Source organism: Patagioenas fasciata, chromosome 15 (assembly GCF_037038585.1).
Source record: "Patagioenas fasciata isolate bPatFas1 chromosome 15, bPatFas1.hap1, whole genome shotgun sequence".
NCBI lineage: Eukaryota > Metazoa > Chordata > Aves > Columbiformes > Columbidae > Patagioenas > Patagioenas fasciata.
Window position 1 is genome coordinate 13,168,341 of NC_092534.1, and position 25,963 is coordinate 13,194,303.

Genomic DNA, 25,963 nt, shown 5'->3' on the forward strand with positions numbered 1-25,963 from the left:
CAACGCACCCTCCTTACCCCAGGATGAGCTGGGGGTGCTGTCCCCCAGCCAGACCCTTGGTGCTGGTGGCACCTGGGGACAATGGGCCAGCCAGGGGCTGGTCCAGCCCGGGGGGACCCCTGGGAGCCCCCCGGGAGACAGAGAGGCCACGAGCAGGGTGCCACGTACTTCCAAAACAATCGTTGTATCTTTATTGACGCTCTGAATGCAATGACCTGTTTTTTACTCTTAAGGAAAATAAACATCTTTTAGAAACAGCTTGTTACACACAATCTTCAGTGTGAAGCAATATACTAATAAGAACACTAGTCTTAACATTTACAGTCTTCATATATATTATATATATGTATATGTATACATATATATACACTATATAATGAGGCAATATATAATACACACGGTTTACCATTTTACAGTCATATGTACAAGATGTCACTAAAAATAGCCGGATTTCAGGCAACACTGCCAGGGACACCAGGATTTTTTTTTTCTTTAAATTAATTATTTTTATTATTCTTTCTCTTTTTTGTTTGTTTTTTTAAATGTGTGTTTTTCACTCCCGTGTCCAAGCCAAGCTGCTGAAAGAACAGACGTTTTGTGGCCAGCAAACCTTGAGGGCGAGGGCTGGGTGGGACAGAGGGGACAGCAGGAACACGGGGCGCTGGCTCTGCAGGGTTGGGGTGAGGGAGATGGATGGGACCAGCGCTGCGCCCCCCCCCTTTGCAGGATACTTTGCAGGTGGGGGGCAGCTGGTGGCTCTGTTTTTAGGATGGGATTTGGGCTTGAATTGCCATGGGTTGGGTATTATTTGCTACCCGCGCCGGGGTGTGGGTGGTGCAAGGCTTGGGGGTTTGCAGAGATTGGGGAGTCATGCAGGGCGCCCTGTGGGTGACACGGGTGGGGGGGCAATCCCAGAGCTGGGCAGCCCCCAGGGTGTCTAGGAAGGGATGTGAAAACCAAGGGAGCTGAGTGAACTCAGCACTCAGGGCACGAGGAGCAAGCCAGGGCCATGCAGAGGGAGGAAGCAAGTGCCTCCTCTTCCTCCAAGAACCCCGCTGCTGCCTGGAGGCCATTTCTGGGTTGTTTGCACTCTCTTGCACCAGGATAAAATCCTGGGGTTCAGCACCCAGAGCCTGGGGTTTGTACCCAGGGCCACGGGCTCTGCACCCAGAGCCTGGGGATTTGCACAAGCACAGGGAGCAAAGCCCAGCACCAGCAAGAGGAGGTGCTGGCGAGGCTGAGCAGAGGCAGGACAGTGGGTTTTTGGGGTCCTTGGCAGCAGGACCAGGTGTCCCCAGCCCAGCAGTGCCAGTGCCCCATGGAGCGGGACAGTAGTGGGTGCAATGGGCTGGGAGCCGGAGGGAGCGAATGGGGCTGGAGCAGCCTGGTGGGTGCCCACCAACCCAGCCACGTGCCCATCACCCTAGTGGGGACCCAGCTGCTGGAGACAGGGCCTGGCACCCTGGGCCAGGCAGGGTGTGGGCAGACAGGAGATGGAAGAACAACATGGATAAAGGAGAGTGGTGTTTCAAACAGCAGGCCGTTGTTTGTCTTCTTTTTTTTTTTCTTTTTTTTTTTTTTGTCCTTTTTTTTTTCTTTTTTTCTTTTTTTTCCTTTTCTCCGCCGCACATATATACAGACAGACACCGTGAGGTTTGCTAAAGGCAACATCTCAGATCAGATCAGTGTGAGATATGGAGAGCCGGAACCCGCGGGGGGTCCGGCGGCCCCACAGTAAGACAACATCGCCGGGACCCCTTCTACATGGCCCCCCCAACCCGAATCCCCCCCCACCTCCCCCCTGTGCAGCCATCCCAGGATGGGATCCCGTTCCGCCTCCCGCTCAAGCCAGGCCGGGTTTTGCCGGGGCCCGGCGAAGGGGCAAAACCCGGCGCTGGATCCGCCCGCCCAGAACGGGCTCGGGGCGGGAGGGGGCCGGGGCGGCAGCGCTGCGCCCACCTGCAGCGGGGCGGCTCCCGGTACGGCTCGGCACGGCTCGGTACGGCCCCGCTCCGCTCCCCAGGGCGCTGCCTCCTCCGCCGGTCCCTCGCTGGCGGCAGGGCGGGTGCCCGCCGGGAGCTACAGCGGCTGCCTCTGCGGGGAGAAGAGAGACATCAGCCCGGTGGTCCCGCTGCAGAGTGTCCCCATCAGCAGCCACCCTCCCCACCCGCGAATAACTGGGTGCCCACCTGAGATTGCAGCGCTTTTAGCACGGGTTCAGTTATCACCCCCCCCCAGCCCATCGGTGCTCAGGGAAGGGGGATAATCACCAGTACCCTGGCTGGGGGTCCCAGACCTGGCACCCACTGGCCTGTCCCTGCAGTGGGGGGTCCTGGGGGGCCTGGTGTCATCCAGGGACATGATACCCCATGGGGCTGAGTGTCTCGGGTAGGTGTGCCATGGAGTGAGGTGTCCCTGGGGGGGTAGACTGTTCAAAGGTAGACCCCCCTACCCCAGGGGCTGCAAAGCATTGGGGGTGTGTGCAGGGGGGTTCTGTGCTTACCTTATGTTTGGGACATTTCAGAGAGAAGCTCTCTTCGGTTAACGAGCAACCTGCGAGGAGAGGAGAAAGCCGTGTCAGGGAGTCCCCATACTGCAGGATGGCTGTCCCTGAGCAGCAGGGACACAGTGTTCTCCATGGCCTCCCATCACCATCCAGACCAGCTGCAGCCCTTGCATGAAGGGTTCAGCTGAGGACAGCCAGCCAGCGCTGCCGGTGCAGGGATCATCATTGCCCCGGCTGGCAGGGAGCCATGAACCCATCCTGGGCTCGGGTGGGCTCCAGCAATGTGGAGCAGCCAGCCAGGTAGGAGGGTACCAGGGGACCCCTGTACCCCTGTCCCCGTGGCCGGGCTCACCTGTGTCGACGGCACACGCGTAGTGGTAGGTGTGGGGACACCCCTTCTGGCAGCAGCCCACGGTGGCTCCCGCTTGCTGGCAGCTCGAGCACTTCTTTAAACACATGCAGGAATTCGGAGCAGGGAAGGAGAGATGCAGAGAGACAGAGAGATCCCATCAGAGCCCAGCGAGGGAGCACAGCGCCCCGACAGCCCCAGCCATGAGGGCAACGCGCCGGTGTCCCTGCACCTCTCCAGCCCCAGGCAGCATCTTTTCCTCCCGTGCCCACACACCACAAGTGTCACTGTGCCCTTTGCTCAGCTGTCTGCAGCCACACATGAGCTTCTGCCCACCGCACCGCTCCCCTGGATGGCAGCGAGCCCACAGCCATCCTCCACGGAGCAGGAGGTGTGAAGGTGAAGGGACATGGCCAGGGCCGTGCCATGGCTCCATGGCAGTGGTGGATGAGGATCACGGTGTTCCCCATCTCCTGCGCCGTCCCCAGTGGGTGCTGCAGGGACGGGAGCCCCCAGCCCCATGGAGTGGGCAGGGAGCCACACTGTGACCATGCACACCAGGGAATATGGCCAGCCCCAAACCTGGTACTGGGGGGCCTGGTGGAGACCCTCTGCTGGGTGGCTGATGCCTCCCGCTCCCCAGCACAAAAGCCCCATGTTCCAGCAGTGTCCTCCCTATTTTCCTCCCTCCATGTACCTGTGTTCCCTTCATTCTGAGAGAGGAGAATCATGGAACAGTTTGGGTTGTAAAAGACCCTCAAAGGTCATCTAGTCCAACCCCCTGCCATGAGCAGACGCACCCTCCCTCTAGCTCTCCTTGGGCCTCCTCTCCTTGGCCATCACTGTGGCATCAGGCCATGTCATGCCTTTTTTTGTCTTCCATACTACCTTCACCAGACTGTGTCTGTCCCACTTTGAGCTGCCCCCTGTGACACATGGCTGGGCTGGGGGATGCAACCCACCAGGCTCAGCATCCTCATGGTCCCAGGGGGGGCCCTGCTGTCCTCCTAAAGCATAACACCAGAAACACGCTTCTATGCCTAAAGGAGGGGGGTTTAGGTGCTTTCCGCCCCGCTCTCTCAGGGCAGCTCCTCATGCTCAGATGCTCACGGGTCAGCCCTATTAATTTTCATCCCAGCCAGAGGCGCAGCCGCAGGAACCACTCCGGCTGAAGGAGGCCAGGGGGAGATGTCCCCCCGGGGTGCTGTGCCATGCCAGGTGGGCAGCTGAGCTCTTACCAGGTCAGCAGCCGCCTTGACGGCCTCCTGCAGCCCATAGAGCTTCCCCGCCACCAGGAAAACCCCAGCGGTCCATACGGCACAGGCCTCGTGCAGCCAGTGCTCCTGCGTGTCACCCGCCGGCTCCTGCGGCGGGGACTCGGCCTTGTGACATTCGTGCCGCCGGGGCTTTTCGGCCGCCTCCTCGCCCTCTGTCCTCTCGTCACAGCAGTAGCAGCTCTGCAGCCTACGGAACATGCCCCGCGGGCTGGAGCGCAGCGAGCTCTGCTTGGCCACCTCCGCGGCGCCCTCCGGCCTCGCCGCCTTGCTGCCGGCACCACAGCCACCCTCTGTCCCTCGGGGCGCCCGGTCAGCCGTGGCGGCGGGCGGGGTGGCGTCCTCGCCCGGCCCCTCCACCCGTGCCTTCTCCTTCAGCCGCGACTTCTTCTTGGGCAGGCAGTCCTCGGGGTAGTAGGGCCCGCAGAGGTCCCCCAGGTCCTTGTAGTTGGCGGGGTTGCGGCACAGGCAGCAGACCAGGCAGGCAGCGCTCAGCGCCTTCGACACCACCGGCCCCATGTGCATGGTGGAGGAGGCAGGCAGAGCTGCCCGCGGTCGCGGTGCCGGCCCAGCCGGACCCCGTTGCAGCCGGGCTTCCTCGCCGGGAGTGTTGATGACGGTGCAGGCGGTGGTGAACTCGCCACGCCGTTCCACGTGGACGTAGGGGGCGAATGGCGGGGCCCGGCTGTCCGCCCGCAGCCGCTTGCAGGAGATGTATTTCAGCCGGATCTCGGGCTCGGCGGGGTGCAGCAGCGGCACTTGCTGGGCTTGCCGCCGCCGCTTGCCGCGGCTCTTGCACCGCGCCGGCACCGCCTTGGCCTTGCCGTGGGCCAGCCGCTTCCGCTGCCGCTTGGAGTAGCCGTTGTAGTTGGAGTGGTTGGCCCGGGGCTTCGGCCCCCGTGCCGCCCCAGCAGCAGGACGCACCTCAGGGGGCCCCTCACCGCCCCCGGCCTCCTTCTCCTCGCTCTTTGGTTTCTTCCCCTCCCGCAGCACCTCCTCCCCGCCACCCGGGCCGGCTGCACGCTCCCGGGGCAGCACCGGCGGTGCAGGGCCCAGTGGAGCCTTGGCCATGCCCAGCGCTGCTGCTTTGCCCTTGCGGTTCCTCTTCTTGGGCAGGAGCCCCAGGCTCTTGGCTGCCACAGAGCTGGGCTGTGCCCCCAGGGCTGGGGCATCGGCCTCGCCCTGGCAGCCCTCGGCTGAGAGCTTCTTCCCGCTGCCCAGTTTGCCCTTTGGTGCTCGGCCGGCGGGGTTTCGGCAGAGCTGCTCAGCCAGCGGTGCGGTGGGTACCTTCTGTGCCGCCGCCGGCTTGGGCAGCCGTGTGTCACCCGCTGCCGGGGCCACCCCACCGTGCTTCACCGCCCGCTCCCTCTCTGTCCCTACTGGGCTCAGGGAAGTGCCGTAGGTGGCCACCGTGGCCGCCACCGTGGCTGCCGGTTTGCAGGTAAACTTCTTCAGGTTGGGCGAGGTGATCTTCTGGACAATGGCCTCCAGCTTGAGGCCACGGCCCTTGCGGGGAGGCAGCACTTTGGTCTTGGTGGCCTCCTGGAAGGCTGCCCGGGAGGTGATTTTGATGCAGACGTCGGGGGCCTCCTTCGGTGGGGGGGGCTTTGGGACAGCTTCACCAGAGCTCTTGGGGGCCAGCTTGGCTTTCACCTTCTTGGCCACAGGCATCTTCTTGAAGAGGCTGGAGGGGCCCTCTGGCTTCTCCTCCTTCACGCCACCACTGTTGCTCCGCAGGACCAGGTTCCTCTTCTTGGCGGGGATGGGGGAGATGAAGGTGGATTTTCTCTTCAGCGAGTGCAGGGGCCGCTCAGACATCTTGCCCCCCATGCCTGGCCCTGCTTTGGGCAGCTTCATGCGAGCACCCACCTTGCCCTCCTTGTGGGGGCTGCCTGGGGCCGCCAGCTTGAAGGCAGGTGGGAGGTGGTTGTTGATGAGCTTCTTGGGTGCCTTGCAATTCTTCAGACGGACATCGGCCGCTCTCTTGCCCCGCCGCCTCTTGGTGTAGAAAACCTCCTGCGTCTTTGTCCGGGAACGCAGGATCATCGACTGCTGGTCCCTCTCCCCTCCCTCCACCACGTCCCCCTCCGGCGGTGTCGGCCCTGCTGCCTCCTCCGCTGTCACCAAGCCCGGCACCAGGATGGCGGTGGCATCGCTGGCATTTTGGACCACCTTGGGGGTCAGCCGGCCGCTGCGCTTCCTGGCTTTGAAGGCCACCCGCTGCTTCACACCGCAGCCAGGCTTCTTCCCCAGCTTCTCCTGGTGCGTGGGGGCCTTCAGCCCCTCCAGCGGTGCTGGAGCACGGGGCTCAGCCAGGGCGGTGAAGGAGCGGGTGCACATGCGTGCTGGCAGACCCTCGGCTGGAAACCGGGGCGTTTGGCTGTGGGCGTTCTTGCTTGGCACGTCCGCCGGGCCGTCTGGCCCCAGGCAGGCACCGGCCATGCCACCGGCTGCCAGAAAGTCACTGAATGGGCTGGGCACGGCGCTGCCGGGGCTGTCCCCCTCCAGCAGCCGGCAGTGAACCCTCTTGTTGCGGAGGCTCTTGCCCCGCGAGACCGGCTCTGTTTTCCCCGGCGTGTTTTCGGGCACGAGCTGCTGCTTCACCGCCATTGATGGGGCAGATTCGGCATCGGCCACCTCTGGGGGGGATGTCTCCCCTCCACCGCTCTCCTCCTCAGGCTGGATGTGGGGCAGGGAGGACTTAAACCAGCTCTTCACCTTGGTCTCCGTGCCCACGGCAGGGCCCAGCAGGATGACGGACTGGCCGGAGAGGCGTGCAGCAGGAGCCGAGCTCTCCTTTTCCACCGTGCTGACGGTCTCCTCCGCGGACACGGGCACCTCGCTGGAGGACAGCACGGCGGGCATCTCCGGGGGCTTGGTCGGCGAGGTGTCGTATGTCACCGACTTCTGCTCCGAGCCGGCCAGCTCGCAGAGTGAGGAATACTCCTCCACTTCCAGGTCCGATTCCTTCAGCTCCGGCGAGGAGATGATGGGGATCTCACTGAAGTCCCCTGTCGAGCAGCAGTGCCGGGTGTCCTGCAGCCACCTCTCGCTGTCCGCCTTTGTGGCCTCATCATAAGTCAGTGTTTCCTCCTCTTCCTCCTCCATTGCCTGCTGGCCAAAGTCCCGGTCTGGCTCGCTCTTGGCCGGCTGCTCGCCGTCACACAGATCCAGGCCGCAGGCATTTTTTTTCTCCTTGCAGGAGCCCACCAATTTACTGGGGAACAAGCCCTTGGGCAGGTCGGAGGATTGCAGACCCGAGCCCAACTCCTTCCACCGCAGGCACGCCTCGCCCAGGCTCTCCTCCGGCCACTCAAAGTGCTCCATGGCATTCTCTGAGCCCTCCGAGTTGGCGGTGGTGTTCGAGTAGCAGCTGTAGCCGGCAGCTCCCGCGCTCGACGTCGCTGCCGGGATGCTGGGCTTGGAGTTGAAGGCCAGTGGGGCCGTGTCCTTCAGCGCATCCTTAGTCTCAGCATCCACAAACTCCACCTGGGGACCCTCATACACCTCCTCGCCAAAGTCCTTTCCAGTGCTGGCCCCTGAAGCCTTGTCCAGCTTGAGGGGCTCGGTGAGGGTGCTGGAGTCACCCTGGCTGGGCCAGGTGCCCTTCACCATGGAGTCCAGGCAGGGCCGGTGGTTCTCCAGCTGGAAGGGGGACTTGGTGGCCTCCTTGCTCAGCATGGGAGAGTTGGCCCAGGTTTTGTCTGCCTTCTCGCTGATGGCATCCTGCAGGACAATGATCTCAGAAGCCAGCTCCTCCTGGGACAGGGCACTGAGGAGCAGCCGGGGACAATCCCGTTCGTTGGTCACATACTTGGTGAAGGTCTCCAGTGGCAGGCTGGCGTGGATGCTCTGGAAGGAGTCGTCTGATTTGGTGGACATGTCATCCGGGGAGGTGACGGAGCAGGTGGACACAGACTCGGGCTTCGCCTTGGAGTTGCTGTTGACACGGGCAGGGCTGCGGTTCTGGTTGCAGTACAGGAAACTCCTCTCCAGCTGGTCCTCCGACCCACTGAGATAGTCGGCGTCCTGCGTCTCTGTGTGGACAGACTGAGGGGTGCTCAGTGGGTCGGACAAGGGGGTCCCCACCTGCTCTGCCGAGTAGGTGCTGCTCTCAGGACTGCAGTGCTGCCCCTTGAGCTGCTCGGGGGTCCTCGCCGGGGTCTTGATGCCCTTTTTCTGTGGCACGGCTGATTTGGAGAGCAGCAGCTGCTGGACAGTGTTGGAGATGTTCTCCACCTGGGAGGTGAGTGCTGTCAGGCTCTGCAGGCTCAGGTCCGACAGCAAGTTTTCAGGCAGCTTCTCCTTTTGCAAATTTTTGCAGTTCCCAGATTGAGCATCAGGGCTCGTCCCGTCAGTGGGAGAAGGGTTCAGCAGTGGCATGAAATGGCTGTGGTCGGTGATACCAGCTGGGAAGGCGCCGGTGCTCAGCGGCTGCTGGCTGTACTGGAAGTTCTCCAGGTTGGGCATCAGCGGGGAGGGAGTGGAGCTGTAGGACGGGGACCTGCCGACGGAGCGAGCCGGCGAGTGGCTGGCGCTGGGGCTGAAGGTCTGGTAGTACTGCTCCGGTGTCCGCACGGGCGGCGCATCACCCTGGCAGTAGGTCTGACCCGGCTGGTTGTAATGTTGGTACTTGGCCAGGTTTTGGTAGTGGAGAGTCTCTGGGGCGTGATGCCGCCCTTGCAAAGTTTGCGGTGGCTGTGGAGGCTGAGGCGGCTGCGGGGGCTGCGGTGGCGGAGGCTGCGGAGGCTGCGGTGGCGGCTGCGGGGGCTGCTCGTAGCCAATGCGGTTGGGCTGGTAGCCGTGCAGGTTGGGCACGCGGGGGCCGGGGGCCAGGCTGGCAGCATTGCCCAGGGGCCGCTCCAATGGCGGCTGCCCCGAGGGTGCCGTGCAGCTCTTGTAGGAGTGTGCAGACTGGCTGCCCCCCGGCACCGAGGAGTAGGTGGAGGAGGCGGGGAAGGACTGGGAGCGCTGCCCAAAGTGGGGGCTCTGCGAGAAGGGCATAGGTGAGGAGACATCGTTGGGCAGCTTCTGCCGCTGCAGTTTGGGGTAGGGGAGTGCGGGCGGCTGCTGCTGCTGCTGCTGAAAGTGAGTCCGGAACGGCAGCGGGGCAGCCGACGGCTCGTGGTACGGCCGCCCGCCCGCCAGAGCCGCCGTCTTCTTCATCAGATTGTCCTCATACTTGGCCACGCCGCCGGGCAGCGCCTGTGGCTGGCTGCCCCACGCCTGCAGGCTCTCGTCCCCCGAATAACGGGCCGGGTAAGGGCTGTTCTCCTGCACAGCGTAACTGGAAAAGGCCGGCCTGCCTTGCAGCTGCTGTCCGGCTAATTGCTTGTTTCCCCGGTGGTATTTCTCCACGGTGCTGTTCTCGTAGCCCGCGTACGGCAGTTGCTGCTGACTGTAGTACTCCTTCGCCACCAGCCTCTGCCGCTCGCAGTTCGGCCCTGCCTGACTTTGATGCCTGTAATTCTCCAGGCGTGATGTATCTTGTGAAGTCGGCTGGTAGCTCTGCTGGTTGCCATGGAAACCACACCTTTCTCGAAAGGACTGCATGGCGCGGGCTCGTTATCTGCGAAGAGAGAGAGAGGCGAGAATTCAAATGAAGCGTCGCCACCGCGGAGGGCCGGGGAGCGCGTGTGCCGCGGGGGACATCGCCTCGCCTGCCGTGGCATCACCCTGCTGGCACCACGTGGCCTTGCCGCCACCCTGCGGCACAGCACCTGGCAATGCATTGCCCCGCATCCGGCAGTGCCTCACTATGCATCACATCACCCAGCAGTGCCTTGCTTTGCATCACATCGCCCTGCGTCACATTGTGTTGCCTTTCACCTCCCTGTATCGTGTTACCTTGCATTTCACCTCCCTGCATCATCTTACATTGCATTGCATCACCCTGCATTGCCTTGAATCGCATCGCCTTGCATTTCAGCTCCATTCACCATGTTATCTTGCATTGCATTGCTCCGCATCACATTGCCCTGCGTTACATTGCCTTGCATTGCATCGCTTTGCATCACATTGCCCTGCGTTACATTGCCTTGCATTGCATCGCTTTGCATTTCAGCTCCTTGCATCACATTACCTCACTTTCCATTGCCCTGCATTGCATTGTCCTGCATTGCATCGCCCCTGCATTTCATCTCCCTGCATCTTGTTCCCTTGTATCGTGTTATCTTGTATTGCATTGTCCTGCATCACATCACATCATATTGCCTTGCATTGCATTGCCCTGCATCACCTCACCTTGCATTTCACCTCCCTGCATCATGTCACCTTGCATTGCATCACCCTGCATCACATCGCCTTGCATTTCATCACCTGGTGTTGCATCTTTGCACTGCATCACCTTGCATTGTCCTGCATCCCACTGACTTGCATTTCATCACCTTGCATTGCATTGCATTGCATTGTATTGCGTTGCCTTGTTTTGTATTGCCCTGCATCGCATCACATCACACTGCCTGGCATTGCATTGCCTTGCATCACATCGCATCACATCACGTTGCCTTGCATTGCATCTCCCTGCATCACATCGCCTTGCATTGCGCCACCCTGTATTGTCCTAGATTGCAGCAGCTGGCTTTGCATCACCTCGCATCACTCTGCATCGCATCACCTCGCTCCACATCACATCGTTTGGCGTTGCATCGCCTCACCTTTCATCACCCTGCATCACCTTGTCAGACCTCCTCGCATTGACCCCGCAGCATCGCCCCGCTCCGCAGCACAATGCCCACAAGCAGAGGGGTGGTCGGGTCCTGCTGCCTCCCCCCGTGCCTGCACCGTGCCCAGCCAGACCCTGACGCCACTGCTGGGACCTTCCCCACCTCTGTGGCCCGTCCTGGCTTTGCTGGGTGAACAAACCCCCTCCCTGCAGCCCCGCAGGGCACAGTGACCCCCTGCACCAGGTGTGACCCCTCGCCTCTGCAAATCGTTCACCCCCCTCCTCACACACCCTCCCTGGTGACGCCGGCATCCTGCGAGCCCCTGCGAACACCCCGCTTATCACCATTCTTTTTAATTATTGAGGCTAATTACTGGAAGCAGCAGTGTGGAGGGCCAGAACCGCAGGCTCTGCCGCAAAAAAAGTCATTTCAACTTGCTGGCTCTGCCCGGCTCTGCCTGCTGCTGCCTCCCGCAGCCCCCCCGGCGCTCCCCCTGCCCGGTGCGATGCCATCTGGAAGCTGTCTGCTCCCGCCAGCCCAGCGCCTCGTCACCATCGTCATTAAACCTCATTTCCAGCCCCGCTCCCGTTAGGTGCAGGGAAGCGCCTGGGTCACCGGTTTGATCTTGGAGGCAGCTGAGCAGCTTGTGGGGCTAATGAAGGGCCTGAGAACAGTGGGGACACATCCTGCCCGTCCCCAGCACCAGCAGGTCGGAGGTGCTGGGGTGAACATGAGACTGTTCCAGCAGCAACTTGAGATTTGGGAGTTCAGGTTAGGGCAGCCCCAAGGGTCTGCAGCTCCCCAGGGATGTCCCCGGTGCTGCTCCCTTGGTGACGCGCCACAGTGGTGACCCTTGTGCTGTCCCCTCTACCTGTGACGAGGGGAAGAGATGGGGTGCTGGTGGTGTGGACACCAGTAATGTCTCCTTTTTGCACCTTTTTGGGGACTACGTACAAAGACGAGGCTTTATTTAGTTATATTTCCATAACCACCAGCATCTCAGGGATGCACCGATTGCACAGTGCCCCCTGTGCCACTGGAACCGAGCTCAGTGCTGCCAACATGTCCTCCTGTCCTCCCTGTCCCCTCCATTCTTGGATGCTTTCCATATCTCTTCCCCATATCAGAGCTGCACCTCGCAGGCTGCACAGGCAACTGGAAGCGGTTGAAGCCCAGATCCCAGGGAAGGGACGGGTCAATTAGAAATCTGGTGAGGCCAGTGCGAATGTCCCCACCGTAGCGTGGGTGCGGTGCTGGCCTGTCCTGTGCCGGGGCTGCCGGAACAAAGGCAGCAAAATCAAAGCCAGGCCTCTGGGGCAGCCCCAGGTGGCGGTGAGAAAATTAAAGGGAGAAAAGGGCCCCTCGTGCTCCACGTGGAAGCAGGTCTGAAAAATGAAATCAGCTTGAGAAGACCTTGGGTTGGTGCTTTGATAGGAGCTTTTTGCCCCCTGTTCTCTTTAAATATTAATTATTGTTATTAATTAATTATTGTTACTTTTCCAAACAGCTGGGACAATGCAAGGCTGAGACGGGGCAAGTCATTCAGTTGTGCTGAGGAAGCACATGTGCGGGGTGTGCACGTGTGCAGGGTGTGCAGAGCTTGCATGCATACAGGGTTTGCACACTTACATAGTATATATCTGTGCAGAATTTGCACGCTTGCAGGGTGTGCGGCGCTGTGCATGCAAGCAGGGTGTGTGTGTCCATAGGAGGAAGCCCCGCAGTGGGATCAGGCCATGGGGACACAGGGACACGTTCCGGTGCCTGGCAAGGGCTGGGACTCATCCTGCACCCATGGGCGTCCTCTTATAGCAGTCACAGTATGAGGGGCTGGATGAGACCCACCGGGCTGCAGCTGCCCGTTGCTTCCCTACCCAAGATGAGCCGAGATCCCACGCCCCGAGCCACATCCCCATCTCCATGCAGGTACCAGGTACTCTGCTGGGGGTGATGCTGCTGTTGGGGGCTGGGAGGGGACACACTTGTCACCAGCAGCACCTGGACGTGTCGGCAGAGCCAGAGGCCAGCTCTGCCCTCGGTTCTGCCGCAGCTTTGCCGGAGAAAGGCCGTAACAGATGTTGCCGCCTGATGTAGGCTGTTTCCGAGCAAACGCTTTAATGGCATCAAATCAAGCTGTCGACAGCAGCAAGGTTACAGCCCTGCCTGGGAGGGGGAGGCGGCCACAGACGTGTCCCCAGGGCCCCGCATGGTCACCCCCCCTCCACGTCCCTGCCAGACGTGCTCTCCTGGCCCTGAAGAAGTTTCCAGCCCAGCTCCTGCAATGGGAATCGACACCGGGCCTTCGGCGCATGGCAACAGCCGGACACCTGCCCTTGGCAGCCGGGAAAGCCACCGCAGCTGTAGCCAGTGGTCACAGCAAGGGAAGGGGTCCCCAGGGCGTCCGTGGGAGGAGGTGGGGACATTGGGCCATCACAGTGCCCAGAGCCAGCGCAACCCTGTCCCTGCAAGGCAAGGAGCTGTGCTTGTGTCTGACTACAGCCACCCGGGAGCATCCTGTCCCCACGGTCCCCGGGGATGCATGAGCAACCCAGTCGGCCCCACATCTCCCAGCACAGCTCCACTGTCACCCTTTGAGGACACACAGGACCTTTTGCACTTCCCAGCACCGCCGCATGACCCGGGGCCATGCTGTGGTGCATGAAGCCATGCTGCAGTGCACGGAGCCGATGTGGTGCATGGAGCTGATGCGGTGCACAGGGCCAACGCAGTACATGGGGCTGATGTGGTGCATGGACCTGATGCGGCGCATGAAGCCGATGCAGTGCATGAGGCTGATGCAGTGCACGGGGCCGACGCGGTGCCCAGGGCCGATGCCGGGAGCTGAGCCATTGCACTGCGCGGCACAGCCAGCCCAGCGCAGCCCCGGCGCTGCCGATGCCGCCTGCACAGCAGCTCGCAGCCTGCCCACTGCTCTGGAGGATTTGTGCTGCGTGGCTGAGTTTGGTGTCATTTTCCTCCCCCCCATCCCTCCTTCCTTCCTCTTTCCTCCCCCTTCCCCTTGGCTGGCAGGGAAACAGCAGGGCCAGATTCGGACCCTTCTGCAGGCACCCCAGGACTTTCGGTGGCAGGGCACCCTCGGTAAGCAATTGAAACCCCCAATACCTCAACCCTCGGGGCTGCCGGTGTTCCCCTGCCCCCCAAATCCCAGTCTCGCTTCCCAGCTGCTGCTGGTCCCATGGGGGCTGATCCGGTCCCCCCAGCCCTGCTGCTCCTCCGGCTGCTCCTGCGCCATCAACAAGGACTCAGCCACTATAAATAGCAGCCAGCTCTGGCAGGGGGATGCTTGGCCAGCGGAGCACCGCGGAACCCTGCTCCCCACCCCAAAACCCCTGCGCCAAACCCCCTCCCAGCACACACTTCCCACCCAGGGGTGCAGCGAGGGGCCACTGGGGTGGGGGGGTGAAGGGATGGACCCCCCTCACCCCTCCTCGGTGGCTCTTGCAGGGGAATAAGCACCTATCAAGGAGCATCAGCCTCGGATTTGTTTAATTGTGAGCTGGTGGAGTTTAAAGAAACCTTTTCTGGCCGGCTGCCACACCGCAAACTGCTCCAGAGAATTGGATTATTAAGGGAGGAGAGAAAAGGGGAGGCAGAGAGGGGAGCCAGGGGGGTCGTAGTGTGGGGCACAGCACCGGAAAGGGCGTCCTGCCCCAGGAGCTGGGAATGAGAGGAACTTGGGGGGATGGACAGACAGACCGACCTCCCGGACAGTGCAAAGGGACCCGCTGGGCTCGGTCAGACCCTCTGGGTGGTTGTGGAGCTGCCACCGTCCGTCTGTCCCTGCATCCCTTGATGTCGCTGCAGTGCCTGGTGCTGGATGATGGCACCCAGCTCGGTGGGGCCCAACACCCCTCTGGGGTGCACCCCCTATCAATGCACCCAATAATGCCCCCTCCTTCCGATGAACCCCCTTAATACATCCTCCCTCCAATGAACCCCACCAATGTACCCACTCAATGCACTGTCCCCTAACAAACCCCTTTAATAGACCCTCTAATGCCCCCTGTTAATCTGCTGACCCCACAAAACCACTTTTAAAGCAATCTCTGCCCAATGCACCCCAACGATGCTCCCTCCCCCAATGAACCCCTTTAATACATCCCCACTCCAGTGCACCCCTTTAATGCACTCTCTCATTAGTGAACTCCTGAACCCCTTTGATACACCATCTCTTCAATGAACCCCTCTTTAACACCCTTCCTCCAGTGAACCCCATTAATGTACCCCCTCTCCAATGCCCCCGATAATGCAGTCCCCCAAACAAACCTCTTTAATACAATCTGTCCAATACACATCCCTAATGCTCCCTCCCCCAGTGAACCCCTTTAATACACCCTCTCTCCAGTGAACCCCTTTATTGCACCCTCTCTGCAATGAACATCGTCAATACATCATTCCCCCAATAAACCCCTTTAATACATTGTTCCTCCAATGAACCCCTTTAATACCCCTCTCTCCAATGCACCCCCATTAACACCCTCTCCCCAATCCCCCCCATCACCACCACCATCTCCCACAACACGAACACTCCATCCCAGTGCAGCAACTGGGAGGCGAACGATATCCACAGGGCAGACCCCAGCCCCCCCACACCCCCATCCCTGCGGTCCCCCCTCCTTTTTCGGCGCTCAGCCGACCGGAGCAGCTGTTCCCTGCACACTTCACTTGCCCGCAGATGATGATAAATGGAGTTGGGGCTGCGCCGCCCATCGCGCGGGGGTGGGCGGATGCAGGGAGTGAGGAGGAGGAGGAAGGATAGGGGTCCCCATCTCCTGCAGCCCCCCCAGATCATGCTGTTCCTCCCATCCAGCTGCTGGGGAATTCCCTCTGGGGGCCTTGGCGGAGGGGTGGAACCTGCCCAGGGAATTCCCATCCAAACGAGGTGCAACCCCCATTGACGGCTCATCGCCAGATTTTGGGGGCACAGTCCCTCATTCCTGTGGCCCCCCCAGCTTCGCTCCTCCCCGGCGAGGAATTTTATTCAGGAAAGGAAATAAAAACCCCACCATCCCCTGCAAACCGCGCTCATGACTCAACGTTTCTGCTGGCCCCGGTTGCTCCGGCGCTTGCCAGGGGAAGCCCGTGGCCTCCCCAACCTCATCCCCTCGCATGGAAATCCGGCTCGTCCGCCAGCTCCTGCCTCTCTCCCCTTGGCTTTTCCTCTTTCACTTTGGAATGATGGCTGGGGGGTTCCCGACGTCAGGGCTGGGAGGTTGGCAGAGGGGTGGGCTGGAGGATGGGGGGGTATGAGAGTCGGGGAAAGTTGGGGTGTTTCTTTTTGCTGCTGGAAAATGCCAAGGGGGGATTTGAAAAGGAAGGGAGGGAAAAAACAAAAGGGTTAAAAAACACGGGGAGAAGGAGAAAAGTGAAAAGAGAAAGAAAAAAGAAACACGGAAAAGGAAAAAAAAAAGAAAAAGGAAAGAAAAAAGAAAAGAAGGAAAAAAGAAAAAAGGCGAGAGCAAGAAAAAAGAAATAAAGAGAAAAAAGAAAAATAACAAATAAAGGTAAAAAACAAGTAAGAAAAAATAAAAAGAGACAAAAATAAAGAGAAAGAAAAGTAAAAAGGAAAAAGGAAAGAAAAATATTAAAAAAGAAAGGAAAAAAGCAAAAAGAAAGAAAAAATAAATAAAGATAAAAGAAAGACAAAAGAAATAAAAAAGAAAAAAAAAGATAAAAAATGACGAAAAAAGAAAAGAGAAAAAAGGGGAAAACAGAAAAAAGAAAGAAGGGAAAAGGTGGGGAATTTCGCTCCGGAGCACAATCCATCGCTGGACGTAACCCGGAGGGACGTGCGTGAGGGGTCGACACCGGCCGGGAGCGGAGAATGAGCTCGTGGTGGGGCTGGAAACACCGTGGAGGTGCCGGGGGGACCCTCCGCACCCCAACCTTCCTGCGACCCACGGCAGCCGCCGGCGCGGGCAGATGGCAGCAGGGACGGGCAAGAGGAGCCCGTGCCGGGACACCAACGGGCACAACGGTAGCTGTGGGGTGACCATGCGGTGGCCATGGGGTGGCCACTCACCACCACGGTGACCTTCAGCCAACCCTCCAGCCTCAAAACCACCGAGCAGTTCGGTGTCAGCGCGGTGCCAACATGAGGTGACAGCCCGGCCAGGTCTGGGCACACTCCTGTTTTAATTCTTTACTTATTTTCTGCCTGATGGGTCGGGATCCTTCTTCCTTCCTCCCTTCCTTCCTTCCTCACCTCCCACTCTTGGCCTGACTCACTTCAACTCCAATAATAATTAGCCATCCCGATCACTACTGTGACTACTAATATTAATCCTCCCTCCCTCTCCCATGCCCTGTTTTGCCCCCCTGCCTCAGTTTCCCCTTGAAGCAGGGTGGAAACCGCATCCCTGTGAAGAAAGCGGGGAGAAGCGGAGCCACGAGCGTGGTGCCGGTGCCGAACCCGTGTTCTGCGGTGTTTGGCTGATCATTCCCAATATTTCCCGTGCTTTTCATCTATGCAAATCGCTGGAGAGACCCTCCCCGCAGAGCAGCCTCCCAAGCACTTGCTCATGGCTGTCAGACAAGCTGTTTTGCTGGAACTATATAATCAAGATACTGGTTCATTAGTGGGATGGAAGAGGTGCTGGATCCCCGAGGTGCTGCTGGACCCCCCTTGCTGGGTGAGGTAAGTGGGGTGCCCCATGGCATCCTTCTCGGTGATGCTGAGGCCCCACAGGGTTTATGATGCTTGCAACAAAAACAGAAGGAAATAAAAGCTCTCGCAAGGATGGGAGAGCAAACGGATCCTCGTCCCAGTCCTGGATCCACTGGGCATGTGGCTGTCTCGGGATCCGGTTACTCACGGATGCTGGGAGCAGATGAGGTTGAACATGCAAGAGTGCGTTCCCTGGGGAATGTGATGGGGATGGCTCATGGTCCCCACACTGTGCTGACCCATGTGCTATCCGGCCTGGCAAATCCACACCAAATCGGGCGGCAGGACCCAGCACCCACCCAGCACCGCAGCTCAGAGCCATCCTGCACCCCGCACAGGGCTGCAGTCTGGATGGAGCCGTGGTTCAGCTGCGTGTCCAAGTTTGTGCGCGGTGTTGAGGCTCCCAACAAATACCAGTTTGGGAGCTCGGGGATGGAGCAGGCTCGCGCCCTAGCCCCATGCTGGGGTCCCAGACCCCCTCCCCTGGCGGGTGTCTCCATCCCCAGCAGCCCCAAAGACCCCAGGAGATGGCAGGTGGTCGTCACCACCAGGACATTTCCAGTTCTCCCAGCCGTGCCACCAGCTCCATCCTCTCTGGCTTTGGTGGGGCAGCTTCTGCCCCAGCCACAGCCAGTTTTTCCCCAAAAACTTCCAGCAAATTCACACTACAGTGGCCAAAACCAGCTGCTGTGGGATGGCAGCTGATGGGCAAAGGACAGACCCTGGCACCTGGTTGCACCTGTCCCACTCCCATGCGCCTGCTCCCTCTCTGGGAGGTGATGGGGCTTTGCCACTGGTATCCCATGTCCCCACCATGTCCCCACCATGTCCCCTCTGTGCTGGCAGGCACACAGGGACACTTAAGCCTATGTTTTGTATGAGTGTCACTAAACATTACCAGTGTTCCCAGTCCCATTGAGATGCCCTCACCGAGACCGATGGGCACCAGCCCATCTCCCCTTCATCTTCCCACTGTCCGGTTTCGTGGCATCTCCTGCCTTTGCTTTCAGGGCAGCTGCTCTGCCGTACCGAATCGCACCACCCAAGCTGGAGACCCAGCGCCCACCAGCTCCCAACTGCTGGCACGGCAAATCCCCCTTGGCCATGGCATCCTGTGGATGCTGCGCTTCGGCATCCTGCAGACAGGTCTGTCCGCCGGAGATGAATTCGGCCGCACCGCTGCCAGGCTCTGCCCTCTAAGTCATCTCCCGCCAGCAGCAGACAGCTCGGTAATGAAGCGTAATGCTCCGGCACTCCCCTGAGTGACAGTGGCCAGCACCGGCTGCGTCCCGGCGCTCGGCATGGCCTCCTCTGCCTGCCGGGGGACAAAATGAAGGGAAGGAATGAGCAGCCCCTTGCCACGAGCACGGAGCAGCACATCCACCAACCAGTACCCCCGGCTGGACCTTGGGTTGGGGTCCTGAGCAGCAATCCCCTGGGAAAAAGGAAAAAAAAGAAAAAAAAAAAGAATAAAAAGAGGTTGAGAAAAATAAATCAAGTCTAAAAAAATAGAATAAAAAGGGGGATTGAAAAAAAGCACATTGAGGTTTGATATCGTGTGATAAATTATTTTGGTATTATGTATTCACCTTCTCTAAATCCCAAAGACAAATACCGGGGCAGGTGAACTGGCAAAGGAGGTTTCCACAGGCCTGGTTCCCGGTTATTGACTCTGACCATCACCACAGGCGCCGTCCCAACCTTCTGCACCCCCCAAAATCCACTCCTTTTGTTCCTGCTGAAAAACCAGGCAGGGGGGCAAAGAGGAGGGGAGAAGAATTTGGGGCAGGGAACTTCCAAAAGGGATGATTAAGGAGTTAATCTGCCTGAAATAGATAAGGAGCTTAGAGCTGCTGGTATTTGACTGTCCAAGTTTGGATTCGGCGTGTCTTAAACACTGGCTGGAATGTACTTAGATATGACCAAAGCACACGTCCCCCTGAGGAATTACCAGGTTGCCAATTAGATTTGCTTCCCAGATTCACTCAAACCTTCACAAGCTTCTTCAGAGCAGGAAAATTGCTGCTGGTCCCCGGGGAGGCGGCAGAGCAGCCGCTACGGCACGGCAGAGATGCCGGCAGAGATGCCGGCAGTGCACGGGTAGGCACCGGCATTTGCAGGCAGGCAGCACCGCCACGGTGATGGAGGGGACGCCCATGCCAGGGGGTGAGGGCACCGGGCATGGTCTGGCAGGTGCTGCTGGGGGAATTTGGGTGGTTCTGGGTGTGTAGGGATGCTGCGTGAGCCTTGTTGTGGTCACAGCTTGGCATGCTGGTGTGGTGGCTGGGCTCTCACCGGACCAGGTTCAGCATAGAATCATAGGATCAGTTTGGTTGGAAAAGACCCTGAAGCTTATAGAGTCCAACTGTTAACCCAGTCCTGGCACTGCCCCATGTCCCTGAGAACCTCATCTCTGTCCAACCCTCCAGGGATGGTGACTCCAGCACTGCCCTGGGCAGCCTGTTCCAAAGCCCCACAGCCCTTTGGGGAAGAAATTGTTCCCCAGATCCAACCTCAACCTCCCCTGGCACAACTTGAGGCCGTTTCCTCTGCTCCTGGCGCTTGTTCCTGGGGAGCAGAGCCCGACCCCCCCTGGCTCCAAGCTCCTTTCAGGCGGTTGTAGAGAGCAGCCCATGGGGCTGCAGAACTGGGTTTGTCCCTGGCTCCAACCAGGCTCCTGGTGTTTCCACACAGCCAAAACCAACCCAAACTACCCCAACCTGGTTCCATCTGAGCCAGCAGCAGCCAGAGCCATCGCGGCCTCTGGACACAACACAGAGCGGAGCCGCGATGCCGTGCAGGGAAGGCAAACAAGCACCAGTGGCGAACACCCGGCTCCCGGTCCCCATGGGCATCACCAGCCCGATGCTTGGATCAGCAAGACCCCCTGCCTGTGCTGGGGTGGGGGTCACCACCCAGGGGGCACAACCACAACCACCAGTGGGGCCAAGCGGCAGTAGCAAAGCAAACACCATCCTCTGCAAAGCATCTCTCTGGCCATTCATTTTAACTACCCCGCTCACATCCTCATTATTTATGACACTCCAGAACGTGGTGGTGAAAGTAATCAGGTTTGGAGGTTACAAGAGCACCATGGAGCCAGGACCATCACGGGGGATCCCCATCACCACATCCCACACCCCAACGCAAAGCGCTGAGCTCCTTTCCCATCTCAGCAGCACGGAAGGGCTGTGCTCACTAAATCCAAGCTGGGTTTCTCTGCTGGCATCCCAGTCCCATAGAAAGGTGTCGGGAAGGGCACCGCGTCTCACCGGGCCGGTCCCGGCATCGCCAGAGCAGCAGCGGGTGATGGAAAGTTGCTGGAACATCAGCTTCAGATGCCAAGTCCTGGTAACAGTTGCTATGTGAAACATTCAGAGGTGGAATTTACTGTCACAGTTAATAATAGATGAAGGTTTTAGAATTTTTGATGCTTTACATTTTAAGCCGTTTGATTTATAATGTTTCAGAAAAGGAGGGGAGAGATGGAGAGGGGAAAAAAGGCAGGAGCTGAATGGCAACGTGTGGTAAACACACCAAGTGGCGAGATGGGTGGGGGCTCCATCCATCCCCCATGCCCATGCCCACCCCTCAATCACAGCTATCAGGACATCTCTGCCAAGTACAGGAACCACGGAAGAACATCCCTACGGAAGAACAGGGCACAATTGGGACCAAGCCCCTCAATCACCAGCTCGCACTTCTTTTTTTTCCTTAAATCACTGCATCTCTTCTCATTCTGCCCGCACGCCCCCGCTGGTGTTTTCATTCCGGCGGGTTGCTGGGTTATTTACTTGCTGGCGCTCCTCTCCATTCTTGCAGGTGTATTTCAAGTAGGCTCCTTAAATAGCAGCGAGCCGCGCGCCCGCGGCGGTGTGCGCTGGGTCGTGCTGATTAGCAACACGCTGCCAAAAAAGCCAAGGGTCTCATTTCTCCACCGAGCTGCCGCCGCGTTGGCACAATGAGGCGCCCATGCCCCGGCACGCAGGGACGCTGCGGCCGGGTCCAGGGGGCTGGTGCTGCCGTGTCCGCTCCCGGCCTGAGCTCTCCCTCCTGGAAAGCAGCGGTACCGGTGCTGTGTGAGGGACCTCAGTGTCTCCCTGTGTCCCTTAGTGTCCCTCAGTGTCCCTTGACGGGCTTCAAAGCTGCCCGATACTTGGGATGGCTGCAGCTCCAGGACCTTGGTCCAGCTTCTCCCAAATCCTGGAGCGTCTCAACATCCCGAATGTGTGTGTGGAGCATCCCAACATCCCAAACGTGTGTGATCAGGAGGATTTAATCCCAGCTCAGTGGGGCTCTGGGTCAGGCACAAGGTGGGGGAGCAGGGGGGGACCCCACAACTCTGCTACCAGCACCAGGCTCGAAGTGATGTCCTGGTAAAATGATAGGGGGGTGGATAAGAGGGGTTTTCCGCTCTGCTCCCCCAAACCAAGAGAGATGTCATGGTGCAGACAGCAGGAGCTGCGTCGTGATGCCAGGGAAGATGAGGGGGCTGGAGTCGGGGTGCTGGAGCATCCCCCCTCCAAAAAATGGAGACATCCCATCCCTAAACAGCTCCATGGCTCCTGCCAAGGCCCTGGGTGCACGAAAGGACCCCAGGAGGTGGCTGTTGTGTGTCCCCCACCACCAGCACCCTCCAGCCCCTCTGGAGACCCCCACTACCCCCCAGAACTGGGAATTCCCAGGGGTCTTGGGCTGAGCTGCCCTGTGATGTCTCAATCAGGGCTGGTGCGTCGCCCCATTTCCATATGCACCGCCTGGCCAGAGTCGAGTATAATTTCTTTATGAAGCAGCTGTAGCTCGCCTTAATGAGGAGGGTTATTCCACAAAGACCCGTTACTAATGGGCTTGGGGGCAGGCAGCCCCCGCGCACAGAAGCCTCCTGCCAAAACCAGCACCACGATGCACCCAGCTCTCCCCCGGCCACGGGGTTCCTGCCAGATTTGCACCCACGGCTGTGCACGTGCTGGTGACCTCCAGCTTGGTGGGCTCCCAGCAAGATCCCGATGTCCCCATGTCTCTGCCAGCTGCCTCTCTGTGATAACAACCACTTGCAGGTTCAAAAATGCAACCGCATGGCACGTCTTGGCGTGGAAACCATCCAACCCTTCCCAAAGAGCTGGTCTGGGAAGGGAGATTGAGGTCAGTGTGGCACCGCTGTCCCATGGTACCCACAAAGTCCCTGCTCGACAAACCAAACCGCTGGATGTCCCCATCCCGTTGGGCACCCGTTCTGTACCACAGTCCCTACCAAAGACATCGCTCCCGCTGGGCAGAGGCGCAGCCGCCGGCAATCCGTCCCTCATTACCAGCACCGCCTTATTAAAAAACATTAAATATCTTTAAAACCCAGGACTCCCTCCAGAGCAAGTCCCTCCCCACAGAGCCCCGACAAATTCATTGCACCGGTTCAGCCCTGCCACTCCTCCCCACTGCCCCCCAGGGATCCCCCGTTAGCGGCGGGTGCCTCGTTAACCAGCGTCGTGCCGGCGATTGGCTGAAACTCGTTTGCGGCGTCAAGCGGCATTGCCCCAGACACCTTCTCATACGACCGGAGGCGCAGTACATCCCAGGGCACTGTCACAATATATTAAGACGCAGCGCTAAAAATAAGCAATGGCAAAAAATAAGCACGGAAATCGCAGTCCCTGCCTGTCCCTGCCAGAGCCCCCATGGCCACGCGCAGGCTGGGGAAACAGGCAGGAAAGAGGATTTTGCTGGGTTTTGTTAAAACGACGTGTTTTTCCTTTCCCTCCGCCCCCATCTCTTGCCTCCCGGAGGCCCGAGCCCTATGGTGACACACAGGTCTTGGTGACAAATCATCCTGGACGGGGTGGTTTCTCTACATCCCGGTGGTTGGGGCTTGGAGCGGACCCCTTGCCCACCCCACACACCCAGCACGGGCTCTGCTGCCCGGCCAGGAGCCGCGGGCGCAGCACCACGTGCTGTCGAAGGACGGCTGGGTTTCAGCCAGCCCCCTGTTAGATGCCACATCCACGCTGGTGCCCCACGGCTGTTCCCATCTCAGCAGCTCCCCAGTGAGGTTCACAGCTACAAACACCCCATTTTCCCCACTCGCTGCTCCCTGGGTACGTGCGCACCGGTGCGGCACAGCCCATGGGATGGGAGCCGGGAACATCATCCCTCTCAGGGATGCATTTGGCACTGGAGCACCTGGAGAGGGAGCAGACGCAGGCAAGAGGCTGCCTGCACCCACCCCTCTGCCTGCACCCACCCCTCTGCCCTCACCCATCCTCTGTGCTGGGTCCTGCAGGGGTGTCAGAGGGACCAGAGGGGACACAGCCTCTGCTGTCCCCAGGAGGCGAAACGGCAGCTGCAGGCTGGGGGACAGCTCGGTGCCGCGGCTGCGGCTGGAACGAATGCATGCACATACCTCTGCCCCGGCACGGGTGTTTGCTCTTCTCTTCCGCGGCTGTGATTGATTAAAGGATCAGGGACATCTGAGAATGGAGGCAGCAGCGGCAGCAGCAGAAGCAGCTCCCTTTGGACTTGGAGAGCTTCCTTGCCTGCTGCTTGCTGCTGCCGTTGCCTGTCAGGCAGCTTTTAATCAAGGTTTGCTTATATCTGCAAAGGCCTTTCCCAGAGGGATGAAGGGAGGAAAAGAGGGGGGGAGAGTATATTAACATGCCAGCCACCCTCCCTCTCCCTCTCCTTTGTTTATGGAGAGGGTCAGTGCCTGGAAACGGCTGGTGGGGACATGGAAAGGCGCTTTGGGGGTGCTGGGGGTGCCGGCGGCGCGGTGTGGCTCTCGGCAGGTCCAGGTACCGCGGCATGGCCACGGGTAGGAAAGGCATCGCCAGCCGGCTGGGATGCTGTCAGTAATGGCAACGGCACATGGAAGGAGCAGGACCCGGTGGCCAGGACTTGGTGGTCTCCTCCATACATCCCTGGATGCCTGGTGTGTCCACACGGGTGCTGCAGTGGGAACACGGATGCAGGGATCAACCTGGACACCCCCAAATTGTGGTTTCAGCCTAGACAGACCAGCACTATCCATAAACCAAGCCTGGCCAGGCCGGGGGAACCCTGGCCCCATCATCGCTTCCCCAGCCCTGCAGACATTCAGGGTCTCCCCTCCTACAGCAGCACCAGGGCTGCAGAGGGACCAACACCAGCCCCAAACCTGCCACACAGCACCCCAGGGATGGGTTTGCCCCACGGCATCGGGATTTCGGCACAGCACCCACCACACCCGCGCAAGCGGCGCAGGAGGACGAGTGACCCCCAGCCCCGCGTCCCCCCATTGACACATCTGCCTCTGCTGCCATTCGCATGCATCACTTAGGCCCTGCGTGTTATCTTATTGCTCAGCTAATGACCTGCTAAAAGTATTATGTGAAAAACCGCACTCTTAGCCAGCCATTAAACTGGTTAGGACCAGCGGGTCATGCTTTATTGCTTTAATAACTGAGTTTATGAAAGGTCGTCTCATAACTGATAACATGCATAATTTTTGTAACTTAATTAATGCTGCTAATATACTGGAGTCTCCATCAACTGCTGTTGCAACTGATGTGCAGTTTGCATCCAGAGCGGGGCTGGGCAGTGGATCCCAGGCCGGGCTCTGCCCTGGTGTCCTTGCCAGGTGGCACCCGTGGTGGGAGCAGGGCACAAATCTGTGCCAAAACCCTGCCGGGACGCTCTTCTGCATCAGAGCATCGCGTTCCGAAATGCCCCAGCTGGGAAGGGCGATGCTGCAAGCGGGCAAAGGGGGATCAGGGCCAGACACTGGTTCTAAACCAGTAAAAGTAGGATTTCTGTGCTTCCCCCATATCCAGCCCATGCAGCAGCCACGGGCAGAAGCAGGATGTGCAATCAGGGCAAGTTTTCCCCCAAGAGGGACCAAAAACCTCTGTGGGATGGGAGTCACTCCAGCAATCCCATACATCCCCGCCTGGAATTAAAACCGAGCAAAAGCGCTTTGCTCTGAGCAGGGATTTGGGGCTTTTCCCCAACAGGATTTCCCCTGGGAGCCCCGGGACTCATCCTGCTCCCCGGCGATGCTGCGGGAACAGGGCAGGCTCCTGGTGCTGCACATCAATCACGGCCCCACAGAAATAAATACCACCGAGCCGGCTGCCTTTCTTCCCAGCGCTGTATTTTTTAAGGACAACCTCCTTGACAAGAACACATTTTTCTCATTAAAGGCAGAAAAGAAAATAATAAAGAAGCAAACAACTCCCCACCGGCCCCAGCACACACCTGGGGGGCTGAGCGTCTGGCAACCGGAGGCATTTTTCCAGGCAGCAAAATTGAGCCCTTCCCTTGCAAAACAAACAGGGAAAAAAAACCCACCCAAATGTAAATAGGAGCCCAGGTGCATGCGGTGTGCAAGTCCCTGATATGCTGCCACCAGCAAATCTGGTGAGCTGCGAATCCCCGGCACCGCGCATCCAGCGCTGCAAATCCGAGCTGCTCCAGCCGCCTGCTTAGTTTTGCAAATTCTTTCCTGCTGGCTGA

The 25,963-nt window shown here is 59.3% G+C and overlaps 1 protein-coding gene across 5 annotated transcripts in view; it reads right to left on the reverse strand.

Moving 5' to 3' along the window:
* Positions 1 to 168: 168 nt before the first annotated feature.
* RAI1 (retinoic acid induced 1) overlaps positions 169 to 25,963 on the reverse strand; it is a 76,181-nt gene continuing 50,386 nt past the window's right edge. For all 5 annotated transcript variants that reach the window (XM_065850687.2, XM_065850688.2, XM_071815316.1 and 2 more), the window contains 4 exons: positions 4,094 to 9,698; positions 2,859 to 2,952; positions 2,504 to 2,553; positions 169 to 2,094 (listed from right to left, as the gene is read on the reverse strand). In XM_065850687.2, coding sequence (XP_065706759.2) covers positions 2,080 to 2,094; positions 2,504 to 2,553; positions 2,859 to 2,952; positions 4,094 to 9,682 — 5,748 coding nt within the window. In that variant the 5' untranslated portion in view covers positions 9,683 to 9,698 and the 3' untranslated portion in view covers positions 169 to 2,079. The remainder of the gene's footprint in view (positions 2,095 to 2,503; positions 2,554 to 2,858; positions 2,953 to 4,093; positions 9,699 to 25,963) is intronic.